At 40.9% G+C, this 13,524-nt stretch overlaps 1 protein-coding gene across 1 annotated transcript in view; it reads left to right on the forward strand.

The window, feature by feature from the left end:
* Positions 1-8,329, forward strand: part of LOC127440364 (uncharacterized) — a 46,980-nt gene extending 38,651 nt beyond the window's left edge. The window contains 29 exon segments of the mRNA XM_051696902.1: positions 32-150; positions 733-882; positions 970-1,140; positions 1,235-1,541; positions 1,704-1,777; positions 1,864-1,951; positions 2,029-2,146; positions 2,255-2,378; positions 2,458-2,594; positions 2,685-2,940; positions 3,052-3,294; positions 3,379-3,555; positions 3,656-3,801; positions 3,901-3,991; positions 4,087-4,476; positions 4,648-4,774; positions 4,919-5,037; positions 5,158-5,354; positions 5,431-5,614; positions 5,708-5,873; positions 5,972-6,096; positions 6,216-6,524; positions 6,631-6,834; positions 6,926-7,051; positions 7,203-7,373; positions 7,469-7,573; positions 7,662-7,757; positions 7,850-7,981; positions 8,167-8,329. Of these exon segments, the coding sequence (XP_051552862.1) occupies positions 32-150; positions 733-882; positions 970-1,140; positions 1,235-1,541; positions 1,704-1,777; positions 1,864-1,951; positions 2,029-2,146; positions 2,255-2,378; positions 2,458-2,594; positions 2,685-2,940; positions 3,052-3,294; positions 3,379-3,555; positions 3,656-3,801; positions 3,901-3,991; positions 4,087-4,476; positions 4,648-4,774; positions 4,919-5,037; positions 5,158-5,354; positions 5,431-5,614; positions 5,708-5,873; positions 5,972-6,096; positions 6,216-6,524; positions 6,631-6,834; positions 6,926-7,051; positions 7,203-7,373; positions 7,469-7,573; positions 7,662-7,757; positions 7,850-7,981; positions 8,167-8,187 (4,673 nt within the window). The 3' untranslated portion in view covers positions 8,188-8,329.
* The last annotated feature ends 5,195 nt before the right edge of the window (positions 8,330-13,524 follow it).

The raw sequence follows: 13,524 nt of genomic DNA on the forward strand, positions 1-13,524 counted from the left end.
GACAGTTGACTGGAAAACTGTTGTTCCTCAGTGGCTGATAAAATTGCCTACCTCATGGGCCTGAACTCTGCTGACTTGCTGAAAGCTTTGTGCTACCCAAGAGTAAAGGTCGGAAATGAGTTTGTGACCAAAGGACAGACGGTCCCACAGGTGAAGACTTACCTACATAACCTAATTTAAATGTGGAAAAAGTTTGAAATGTCTCGTAGACATTAGGGCCTCCAGCAACGTCAAATTTCTGGTTAATCAGTATGAACACTCATTTTATCGAGTCATCCAGAAAGTATCACCACACACTGTATGAATCAGCAGTCTGACGGGCTGCTGTAAAGTGCGTCCCACGCAACTCAGTTGATGCTGGTGAGAAATGGATGCTAGCGTGTCTCTATTGCCGGATTCAGTTTGTGTTGTCATGAACAGTGCAGCAACACGCACGTTCCACTGGCTTATAAGTACTATCAGCCTCTGGATGACACTTGTTTAGTTTCAGCCATATTTTCACATCAATGTAATGGGAGATATATTTGGTCATTTCAGATTTCCATACAAACATAACAAAAATAAAAGAGATTTACGACTGAGGAATTTTCCTCCCACTGATCATCAACTAGTCAACACAGGGCCAAAGTGTCGGCTAGTGGCAGAACTAACTGACTAGTCAGCGCAACCCCTAGTAGTCATTTGTCGTGACAAGTAAACTAATATAACTACATTAACTTTTGAATTTCTCAGGTGAACAATGCTGTCTCAGCTCTCTGTAAGTCTGTCTATGAGAAAATGTTCTTGTGGATGGTCGTCCGTATCAATGAGATGTTGGACACAAAGCAGCCCAGACAGTTCTTCATTGGTGTGCTGGACATCGCTGGATTTGAGATCTTCGATGTCAGTATCAGTTACTAATCTCTCTCTAAGAATCAGAAGGTGACACTAATAGTGGGTAGTAAGAACTTGCCTCTGTTTAAATATCAGTTCAACAGCTTGGAGCAGCTTTGCATCAACTTCACAAATGAGAAACTGCAACAGTTCTTCAACCATCACATGTTTGTGCTGGAGCAAGAGGAGTATAAGAAAGAAGGCATTGAGTGGGAGTTCATTGACTTTGGTATGGACTTGGCTGCCTGCATTGAGCTTATTGAGAAGGTAAGATAATGGACTATCATAAAAAATAAAATGAGTATTCACAAAATGAAATGGACATGTTGCTTGTACTTGAGCATCAATATTTCTTGAACAGCCAATGGGCATCTTCTCCATCCTTGAAGAGGAGTGCATGTTCCCCAAGGCCACGGACACAAGCTTCAAAAATAAGCTGCATGATCAGCATCTCGGCAAAAGTGCAGCCTTCCAAAAGCCAAAGCCTGCCAAAGGCAAGGCAGAGGCCCACTTCTCTCTGGTGCACTATGCCGGCACTGTTGACTACAACATTATGGGCTGGCTGGACAAGAACAAGGACCCACTGAATGATTCAGTTGTACAGCTCTACCAGAAGTCATCACTCAAACTGCTGGCATTCCTGTATGTCTCTCACGCATCATCTGAAGGTATAGATCTCAACAGCCTTCAATATAACCATTTGTGACTTCCAAGCCAACATCAGAAAGTGTTCATACATAATAAATTTGAGAAATCTGCATACTGTATCTGTTAATGACAATAAATGATCTGTTATTAAAAGGTACACCTTAATCATTATTTATCCTCAGGTGAGGGAAGTGGTGGAAAGAAAGGAGGCAAGAAGAAGGGTGGTTCCTTCCAGACTGTGTCTGCACTGTTTAGGGTATACACAAAATCGTAACATATAATGAAAACATTTCATTTGAAAATATCAGGGTGTAGAGATTAATGACATGAACAATTCCACAGGAGAACTTGGGAAAGCTGATGACTAACCTGAGGAGCACTCACCCTCACTTTGTGCGCTGCTTGATTCCTAATGAGTCCAAGACTCCAGGTAAACTTGATTCATGAAATGTTCAATGCCCTACAGTTTTATAACATCTTTGAAACCTAAAAACATCTCAATTTCAGGTCTGATGGAGAACTTCCTGGTTATCCACCAACTCAGGTGTAATGGTGTGCTAGAGGGTATCAGAATTTGCAGAAAGGGTTTCCCCAGCAGAATCCTCTATGGTGACTTCAAGCAGAGGTAAACATAAATGCATTTGGCCCTTCCTCTTCACCTCAAGAAGAAATAACTCTATGGCTGTTTTTAACATTTCTAAACAAACATAAAATCCTCCCAAATATCTTCTAGATACAAAGTATTAAATGCTAGTGTCATCCCTGAGGGACAGTTTATTGACAACAAAAAGGCTTCAGAGAAACTGTTGGGCTCAATTGATGTTGACCACACCCAGTACAAGTTTGGGCACACTAAGGTGAGCTACATGTCAAATAACTAATGCCAAATCTAAGCTTCAATATTATGCCACTAACATCATCCCAATATTCTTGAAGGTGTTTTTCAAAGCTGGTCTGCTGGGTACCCTTGAGGAGATGAGAGATGAGAAACTAGCTGAGCTAGTTACCATGACCCAGGCCCTTTGTCGTGGCTTCCTCATGAGGAGGGAGTTTGTCAAGATGATGGAGAGGAGGTTTGTAATATGACAAGAAAGCCCACATATCATTTTAAAAATAAGATTAACATTTTGGTCAAACAAAACTATTCAAACTCACTCCCATAGAGAGTCCATTTTCACCATTCAATACAACATCCGCTCATTTATGAATGTGAAACACTGGCCATGGATGAAGCTGTACTTCAAGATCAAGCCTCTTCTGAAGAGTGCAGAGACTGAGAAAGAAATGGCAGCCATGAAAGAGACCTTTGAGAAAACAAAAGATGATTTAGCAAAGGCATTAGCCAAGAAAAAGGATCTTGAGGAGAAGATGGTATCTCTACTTCAAGAAAAGAATGATTTGTTATTACAGGTTCAAGCTGTAAGTATCATGTTAATGTTATTTTGCCATTACTCAAAATTCTCAATGCATCAACAAAAGCTCAAATCAAAGATCAGTTGAAAAAAATTGTTGTTGTCACATACACTGTAGGAGACAGAGAACCTATCTGATGCTGAGGAGAGATGTGAAGGTCTCATCAAAAGCAAGATCCAGCTCGAGGCCAAACTCAAAGAGACAACTGAGAGACTGGAGGACGAGGAGGAAATCAATGCTGAACTGACTGCTAAGAAGAGGAAACTGGAAGATGAATGCTCTGAGCTGAAGAAAGATATTGATGACCTGGAGCTCACCTTAGCAAAAGTGGAGAAGGAGAAACATGCAACTGAAAATAAGGTTCACATTTGAATCACATATTCTACACACTGCCTATTGTTCAGGCTCTTGTGAATGAAACCACTGAACAGTATTTCCGTTTAGGTGAAAAACCTGACTGAGGAAATGGCCTCTCAGGATGAGAGCATTGCCAAGCTGACCAAAGAGAAGAAAGCCCTCCAAGAGGCACACCAGCAGACTCTTGATGACCTTCAGGCAGAGGAAGACAAAGTCAACACTCTGACAAAGGCTAAAATAAAGCTTGAGCAGCAAGTGGATGATGTAAGATGATTGGCTTCAGAATTCAGTCATAAAGATGAATATTGCTTTGTTCTGTTGTTGTATACCAGATTGTAATGCACTGTGATTTCTATGACAATAGCTTGAGGGCTCACTGGAGCAAGAGAAGAAGCTCCGTATGGACCTTGAGAGAGCCAAGAGGAAGCTTGAGGGTGATCTGAAACTGGCACAGGAGTCCATAATGGACCTGGAGAATGAAAAACAGCAATCAGAGGAGAAGATCAAAAAGTGAGTGGAAGTTAGATGTGTGCAAGAATCATTGAGATAGAATACCTGTGCCAGGTATTTCAATAACAGATTTTACCAAACACATTTTTTTCAAAACAGGAAGGACTTTGAGATAAGCCAGTTTCTCAGCAAGATTGAAGATGAACAGTCTTTGGGAGCACAGCTTCAGAAGAAGATCAAAGAACTTCAGGTAATATCCTTTCTAGGTTAAACTGTAAAGTAGATGCATCGCTAGGCAAGACATGTTACCAGTTTAACAAGATAATTCTATTTTTTCATAAATAGGCCCGTATTGAGGAGCTGGAAGAAGAAATTGAGGCTGAGCGAGCTGCTCGTGCTAAAGTTGAGAAGCAGAGAGCTGATCTGTCCAGAGAACTTGAAGAGATCAGTGAAAGGCTTGAGGAAGCTGGTGGTGCTACTGCTGCCCAGATTGAGATGAATAAGAAGCGTGAAGCTGAATTCCAGAAGTTGCGTCGTGATCTTGAAGAGTCCACCTTACAACATGAAGCTACAGCAGCAGCTCTCCGTAAGAAGCAGGCAGACAGTGTGGCTGAGCTGGGGGAACAGATCGACAACCTCCAGCGTGTCAAGCAGAAGCTGGAGAAGGAGAAGAGTGAATACAAGATGGAGATTGATGACTTATCAAGCAACATGGAAGCTGTGGCTAAATCAAAGGTAAATGTTTTGAAAACATTTAAAAGAAAACTGTTTAAAAACAAATTCAAGATCTTGAAACATGGTAAATAATTTGACATGGTAAATCATTTGCAAACAAACAAAACAAATATTAGTGAGGTCAAATATTTCTCCAAACAATACACTCACAATAATGGCGTATGTACATAGGCAAACCTTGAGAAGATGTGTCGTACATTGGAGGACCAAGTGAGTGAGCTAAAAACCAAGAATGATGAGCATGTACGCCAACTTAATGATATCAATTCCCAAAAGGCAAGGCTGCAAACTGAAAATGGTATGTAAATAAAACATGTAACATACCATGCACACAGTTAAATAGGAACAAAAACTGATACAATTATTCTTAACTGACAGTATTATCAACATCATAAATACTCTTTTGTGACTACTCCATAAATTATACATTTTATAATTTCAGGTGAATTTGGGCGTCAGTTGGATGAGAAAGAAGCTCTCGTTTCTCAACTGACAAGAAGTAAACAAGCTTACACTCAGCAGATTGAGGAACTCAAAAGACATATAGAAGAAGAGGTTAAGGTGAGCATATTGAAGAAACAAAAGTTTCTGCATACACATACTTCATTAACATGCAAACAGTTATGAAAATAGCTCTGTGTAATGAAAGAAAACCTAAGGCTTTTCAGTTTTGATTTTAAGGCCAAAAACGCCCTGGCCCATGTGGCTCAGTCTGCCCGCCATGACTGTGATTTGCTCAGAGAGCAGTTTGAGGAGGAACAGGAGGCCAAAACTGAACTGCAGCGTTCAATGTCTAAAGCCAACATTGAGGTGGCTCAGTGGAGAACCAAATATGAGACTGATGCCATTCAGCGCACTGAGGAGCTTGAGGAAGCAAAGTAAGTAAATCAAAATGTACTGAGCAACCCACATTTCATAGACTTAGACATCCTCATTTCATAAATCTTTTCTTAGGAAAAAGTTGGCCCAACGTCTGCAGGAAGCTGAAGAATCCATTGAGGCTGTGAATTCAAAGTGCGCCTCTCTGGAAAAGACCAAACAGAGACTGCAGGGTGAAGTAGAGGACCTCATGATTGATGTGGAGAGGGCAAATGCATTGGCTGCCAATCTTGACAAGAAGCAGAGAAACTTTGACAAGGCAAGGAAGACATAGAATCATCTACAAAACTAAACTTTGGTCCATGCACTTTAATGATTGATTTAATGATGACTACATTTCTTTCATTCACAGGTCCTGGCAGAGTGGAAACAGAAGTATGAAGAAAGCCAGGCTGAACTGGAAGGTGCTCAGAAAGAAGCTCGTTCTCTTAGCACTGAGATTTTCAAGATGAAGAACTCCTATGAAGAAGCTCTTGACCAGCTGGAGACCCTGAAGAGGGAGAACAAGAATCTTCAACGTAAGTTTCTTTAAAATAACATTGTTTTAGCAGTACAGGGGAAAAAATGTAGGTGTCCACAATAATTACATTAAATGTTGAATCTAAAAATTGTGTAGAAGAGATCTCTGACCTGACTGAGCAGCTTGGAGAGACCGGAAAGAGTATTCATGAACTGGAAAAGGCAAAGAAAACAGTGGAGGTTGAAAAATCAGAAATACAGACTGCATTGGAAGAAGCTGAGGTACTGCTACTAAAAACTCTCAAGCAACTGACCCATACAAGAATCCATTTTTCTTACACTGTGAACCATAACACTATTCTTCTGGTAAGCTGATAAAACTCTTCACTACAATTCATTAGGGCACCCTGGAACATGAAGAGTCCAAGATTCTTCGTGTCCAGCTTGAGCTGAACCAAGTTAAGAGTGAGATTGACAGGAAGCTTGCTGAGAAGGATGAGGAGATAGAACAGATCAAGAGGAACAGCCAAAGAGTAATTGAATCCATGCAGAGCACTCTGGACTCTGAGGTCAGGAGCAGAAATGATGCCCTAAGAGTCAAGAAGAAGATGGAGGGAGATCTTAATGAAATGGAGATTCAGCTGAGTCATGCCAACCGCCAGGCTGCTGAGGCCCAGAAACAGCTCAGGAACGTCCAAGGCCAGCTCAAGGTATCTTTCTAGATGACTCCAAGAAATGTTTGGATGTCTGAATTTAAACTAACAAAAGCATGACCAAGTACCTACAGAAAAAATATTGACTTTGTAAACATCACAGGATGCCCAACTGCATCTTGATGAAGCTATCAGAGGACAGGAGGACATGAAGGAGCAGGTTGCCATGGTTGAGCGCAGGAATAATCTGATGCAAGCAGAGATTGAGGAGCTGAGAGCTGCACTGGATCAAACAGAGAGAGGCCGCAAAGTGGCAGAGCAGGAGTTGGTTGATGCCAGGGAACGTGTTGGACTGCTGCACTCTCAAGTATGAAAAATTGTTATAATACCAAACTGGAAAAGTGCAATTACATGACAGATAAAAGCCTTACTGAATGAAATCTGCTTCTGTTCCACAGAATACAAGTCTTATTAACACAAAGAAGAAGCTTGAGGCTGATCTGATTCAGGTACAAGGTGAGGTGGATGATGTAGTCCAAGAGGCCAGAAATGCAGAGGAGAAGGCCAAGAAGGCCATCACTGATGTGAGTGTTCAATCTAATCTTTTTTTATATTTTACTTTAAGTTTTTTAATAGTTCTTTGACTTGTGTTCAGTCTCACATGCCACCATAGGGAGCCTCCAGGAAAGTTGTCTGTACAGCTTTTATCTACATTTTATTTGGTTCTTATTTCAGGCTGCCATGATGGCTGAGGAGCTGAAGAAGGAGCAGGACACCAGCGCTCACCTGGAAAGGATGAAGAAGAACCTGGAGGTTACTGTCAAAGATCTGCAGCACCGTCTAGATGAAGCTGAGAGTCTGGCCATGAAAGGTGGCAAGAAACAGCTCCAGAAACTGGAGTCCAGGGTAGGTTTGAGTGCACAAGAGCTTAGCACAATTGATTCTTGGTTGTTCTGGACATGGTAGAAATTCCTTGTTACAAAAATAATACTTTAATGAAGGTGCGTGAGTTGGAGGCTGAAGTTGAAGCTGAACAAAGACGTGGTGCTGACGCTGTAAAAGGAGTGCGCAAATATGAGAGGAGAGTGAAAGAGCTCACCTACCAGGTAAAACTTGCAGGAATTTGAAATCTACCACCTTATATGATAATATACATAGTTTAACCAAGACCATTCACAATATTTACACTCAAAGACTGAAGAAGACAAGAAGAATGTGACTAGACTGCAGGATCTGGTAGACAAGCTCCAGCTGAAAATGAAGGCCTATAAGCGCCAGGCTGAGGATGCTGTGAGTCTAATATCAAGTGAAGTGAGTTTTACATACATTCTGTCCCAAATGATCCAATGCAATGAGCTGGATTGCTTGTGTAAAAATCACAGGAGGAGCAGGCCAACACTCACCTGTCCAGGTACAGGAAGGTGCAGCATGAGCTAGAGGAGGCTCAAGAGCGTGCTGACATCGCTGAGTCCCAGGTCAACAAGCTGAGAGTCAAGAGTCGTGAAGCTGGAAAGGTAACTTTCAAACCGATACTAAAACTAAAATTGATTAAGTCAGGACAAATCCATTTAGTAAAATCCTTTTGTGCTGTTACATTATCATTCATTGACTAAATTCATTCCTCAACTCATTTTAAAATGATGGTGAGGCCTTCTCATATTAACTCTTATAATATGATCTAATCTATTCTCATTTCCAGGGCAAAGAAGCAGAGGAGTGAAGAATAACGACCAGAGACAGTAGCAAGTCATCATATAATATGAAATGCTTGTGAAATGTCAGTGTGCAAATAGAAACAATAAAGGTAAACCTGCAAGTTTCCTGCTCTTGTTTTCCTATAATTATCAAACACTTACATAAAACTGTGCACTGGCAGTAGATAAAGCAACACTGGGTACGTTCCAAACCCTAGTGAGCTGTCTTGCTTCCTCCTGCTTTCAAGGAAAGCTGCCTTCTATGGAACCTCATAAGTGACTGATTTGGAACATTCTACATAGGCAGCATCTCTTCGGGCCACACAAATAGTGCTCCTTACACAAGGATCCTTGCATACTGGATACTCGACTAGCAATTGATTTTACAGCCCTTTCCAGAAAATTAACAGGAATTTTCAGTTTAGAGGCAGTTTAGTGTAGGCACATTCACAAAAATACCTGTAAATTTAGCTCTGGCTATTTACCTGAATGAGAAGTTGTAACATTACCTAATAAAATCAGTTTTGATGCTATGTATGAACAGAGTCGTAACATTAATGGTTTGAGCACGCACAAGGTCAGGATGTGCTGACGTCAAAGATGATTCAGTAACTCAAAAATAGTTTCAAATTGGACAGATAGTGAAATTATTCTATTTAGTCGGAGGATATAAAAGATATTTGATATTTTACAGCCGACTAGAGGATATCTCATGGTGGATGATGGTCCACGACTCAAATCTGAATTCATTTGGCCATCAGCCACAACACTGGACCATAAAGAAATGGAGATGGTGAACAAGCACTCAAAATGGAGCTAAACATTTAACACCACTTGCCTCCAACTCGCAGTTTGATTGGTTTGATTGTTATGAATAAATGTATGGATGTACTCTTTATTTTTCAGGAATTAAATGATAGTTTCTGTTCTGTTGAAACTTGCATTTCAAATACAATTTTTTTATGTGTATTAACACTCTTACCCATGTCCTCAATCTTAAGTGGCACTGGGATGCCAGTGTATAATTTTTCTCGATTCAATGAAATATCAGAACAAACTGATTGACTCCTGTTAAACTCTTCCAGTGGATGAAGCTGATCGTGACAGTGAAGAGAACGCTCTAGTGCAGACAAAGTGCTGTGAAATGTGGCAGGACATGATAGCAACATCCAGTTCAGAATATGAATTTCATATAATTTCTCAATAGCAGGCCAAATTCTGTTCTATTTCTAAAATTTAAAATAGTGGGCTGTAGTTTAGAAAAGCCTGAATTAAGATTTCTACATGAAAACGGTCACACACAGGTTTTAGGCACAAATACATGCATACACAATATTAGTGAATGAGACCCAGTATAATGTGAATTAAACTTATATTATTAGTCATTATTACTTTTAAAATGTATGCTGTCCATGTTACAAAAACTTTATTATATTTCACTTAAATTTAATTCATGTAGTAGATGCTTTCTTACCAAATGTATTGAGCCTGTGCCATTTTTTAGGTAGAATATAAATGTCACAGTGTAACAGCTACCGTTACACTCTGTCAGATCGGGATTCGAACTGGCGTCTCTGGCATGAGAGGCAGGTGCAATAATGACGAGGCTAAAGCCTCTAAAGTCAGTCGCTAGTGTGCCTCTTGAGGCCAGGGGACTGAGGTTTACACACTGCACAGCCACCTACCAGCTGGCTACCATTACATTGACATTACATCGTCATGGTAACAAAGTTGTAAAATTGGATATAACTTTACACAGAAAAGGTTAGTAAGTGATTTTATCACACTAAAATCATGTTATCACACATATTGTTTACGTCTTGTGTCTACTTTTGAAACAGTATTTTGTGCGAGAACACACAAATACAAAATTAAATGAACATTTTGTCAAGTTAAGACAGAGCAACAGATCATATCTTAGTGTAACCCTGTCTTTGGCTGTGTAATGTCCATAGAGACTAGTATAACACACATTTGTATAGAAAATGTGCAAAAACACAAATTAATGAAATTAGTCTCTCTTAAAGTCTCTCAACACAGTTCAGCAAACCCTATCCGTTATTCATTAAAACTGCACAATGATGACTTATCATCAAATATGATGATTGCAGCATCATTTAAAATGTTATTCAAATTAAAATGACTTGACCATTTCACAATCAAAATAAATAAAGCCATTGAATGGTATTTTAGGAATGAAAAGCTGTATGGTTTGACAGTCCTCTAAACTAAATATCTGCCAAGAATATTTATTTAACTGAGCTGATTTTAAAACAAAAGACCCTGTTAAGGTTGTGATGCAATTTTATTATCTGAAGCAAACGAAATATGAAGCTCTCATTTGAAATCATTTGCAAATAATATATAGCTTACCTCACGTCTTTGACCAAAAAGAGTTTGTGTCTTTCATGTATCGGAACAGAATATTCTCCCACCTACTTTGATAAGCACAATGAATCTGATTATTCCTGTGAGTCTTTTCATAATTAGGGAATATTTTCATTGGCAATAGCTTTTCTGCTTTCTGCTTTGCTACTGTTCAGACACATCTGCTTACTGCTCTGCACTTTGCTCCCTTGCTTTTACATTTTAATCTCTAATTTTCATTTCAGAAGTTCAGCAAAGTGCTCAAAACGACATAATTTGGCACCCACTATACAACCAGAGACTTTGTGACTGATATTTTACTACAAAAAAGGAGTTTTTCTGTGAAAGCGGTCTACCAGCCTCCTACAACTGGCAGTTTACATTCCTGAAAAGGGACAATACAGCTGCCTTCACACAGACAGATGAGAAAGAAAATGCCTCCTTTCAGATCAAACTCCACTTGCAGCACAAACTGCCATAGACTTCTACAAAAAAATCACAGTTCTTGAAACAAAACTACTTGCAGTATTGCCAACCTTGATGGAATACCCAGGAGAGTGTCACCATGGAGGTCCTCCTCCTGTATCAGCCTACAGCCGGGGAGTCCTGTAAATCAAATGTTGCTCGACATGCTATACTGATCTTAAAAAACCCAGGAAAACAGATGGCAAAAGTGACTGAACCATAAGACTGTGAATTGAGTTATTAAACATGTTGGGGGAAAATTATATTCAGAAAGAGCAATCAGAACTCCTTAAGAGGGATTTCAATGAACTCTTTGAAACACTTGGGAGATTGAAAGTTCAGTTGTTCATCAGTAGACCACTCCCAGCCCGATTAACAAATATGTTTTCTCAGTTGCTAAGTCTAAGTGCTAAGTGCACTTGGCTGCACAAAACCTGCAACATGAGAGGACTGAACAACATTGATAATTTCAATATTTTCTGGCGTCAAAGAGAACTGTTTAAATCAGATGGCCTTCACCCAAACAAACTTGGTGCAAAAGTGCTAAAGGACAATATCTACTTCTCCCTCCTTCATCCATCTACAATGCGCACAAATCCACTCAACCTAGATGGCACACATACACTACAACGGTGTCTAGATGACCACAGGATCACACTTCAGCACCTGGATGGACATTTGATCAACAAATACAACAATAACACAGCGAAGACACAATAACATTGGGCTGAGCCCCACACACAGAGCATATGACTTAAGACTGCTCCAAGATACAGGACCCAAGGATGATTTCCGGGAAAAAAGTCAAGGGAGCCAAGATAACAATAACATACATCAGCCTCCAGAAACACCAGAGCCACAGTCTCTGTCACCACACATCTTCTCCCTCTTGTCAACATCCCCACTCCTGAGCTTCTCGAGAAAATGGAGGAACTAGTGTATGCTGGAAGAAAGCTCTCCCACTCCACTGCTGCGAGCCCCCAGATACAAACCAAAAAACAGTGGGCCCCTCTACCACCAAAGCCTGCAGGCCCAGCTCACCCCCCCCTCTGAGAGAACTATCCGGCCACTGCCACAACGCAAGGGTATATCTTGTCGTTCTACTCTCGTCCATCAATGCAGCACAGCACAAGCACAAGTTGGCACTGTGTGGCAATATCCATCGTCTCATCTGCCTGGATTGAGAGAAAATCACTGCTTTGTGCTTCTTGGATTATGTGTTCCCTCACAACAGACAACATACAGTCCAATAGCTCGTTCTACACAGTTTTCGAAGTTCCTTTAACCACAGTGCCATTCTCAAGGTGCTCTTTCAACACTCCATCAAGGGAAGCAACAAAATCCACCAACCCACGGAATATCCCAGGCTTATCTGAGCTCTCACTCTCATCTTGGCCATACAAAGCCAGCTCAAAGGCGCCACAAAATTTCACAGTCTATTATTCTAGACAGGATGTGTCGATTTTTTCGTCACCTCTTCATTGTGCCTTCTAATGCCAATCCTGTAGCCTTCATCTAGCTGTTCAGCAATGCTAAGCTTCCCAAAAAACTGTAGCCACATAGCATTGTCTAGATGGCTGTGGCTACTTTCATGACATTTGAATTTTCAGAAAGATGTTTTAAGTCTCGTACCCCCGTCGTTGTCCACAACACTTCAGTGTTCCGGTCCAATCCGGTCCAAGCTCCTTTATCCATTTTTTCCTTCAGGTGAACACCTTGTGAAGGCATTTTTTTTGTAAAGATAAAATGACATGGTTACTTGTGTAACCTCCATTCCCTGATGGAGGGAACGAGATGTAATTAATTTATAATTAATAATTTTCTTTATTTATTACACATATACAGTGAAATTCTTCTTTTCACATATCCCAGCTAGGCTGGAGTCAGAATGCAGGGTCATTCATGATACAACACCCCTGGAACAGATAAGGTCAAGGGCCTTGCTCAAGGGCTCAACAGTGGCATCTTGGCAGTGTTGGGGCTTGAACCTCCGACCTTCTGATCAGTAACCCAGAGCCTTAACCGCTGAGCTACCACTGCATCGATGTAGTGACACAAGGCCCGAGACAAAGGCCAATGAAAATTTTTGCCCTTTTTGGGGACAAGTTGATTACCCAAGAGATAGAGACAGGCTTAACCCAGTTGTGGCCTCTTTTCCCCTTCTCTTTTTTCCACTCCCTAAAAAAGAAGGGGGATTATCCGACTGGGCCACCAGGTCTAGTCGGGGGGTGTTCCTCCCAAGGAAAAGACACAGCGGAGACCACACCTCACCCAAAGTGGAAGGGTACGTCACATGGTCTTTCCAACCATGTGGAGAGTCTTCAAGGTAGATCCTGCCCAATGGGGGAGGAGTTACTACAAACATGGAGACTGGGGCAGAGGGGCTCTGCCCAAGGAAGATGCAGTTTGCCAACAGGGAAACGAATTAGTGGAAGATATATATCGCATGGGGTTAGCCTTACAGGGAACCGCCACATGCGGAGCACCTAGCCCAGAACAGGACTCTTAGTTAGCACGTGTACTGAGCCGGA

This window comes from Myxocyprinus asiaticus, chromosome 1 (assembly GCF_019703515.2).
Source record: "Myxocyprinus asiaticus isolate MX2 ecotype Aquarium Trade chromosome 1, UBuf_Myxa_2, whole genome shotgun sequence".
In the NCBI taxonomy this organism is placed as follows: domain Eukaryota; kingdom Metazoa; phylum Chordata; class Actinopteri; order Cypriniformes; family Catostomidae; genus Myxocyprinus; species Myxocyprinus asiaticus.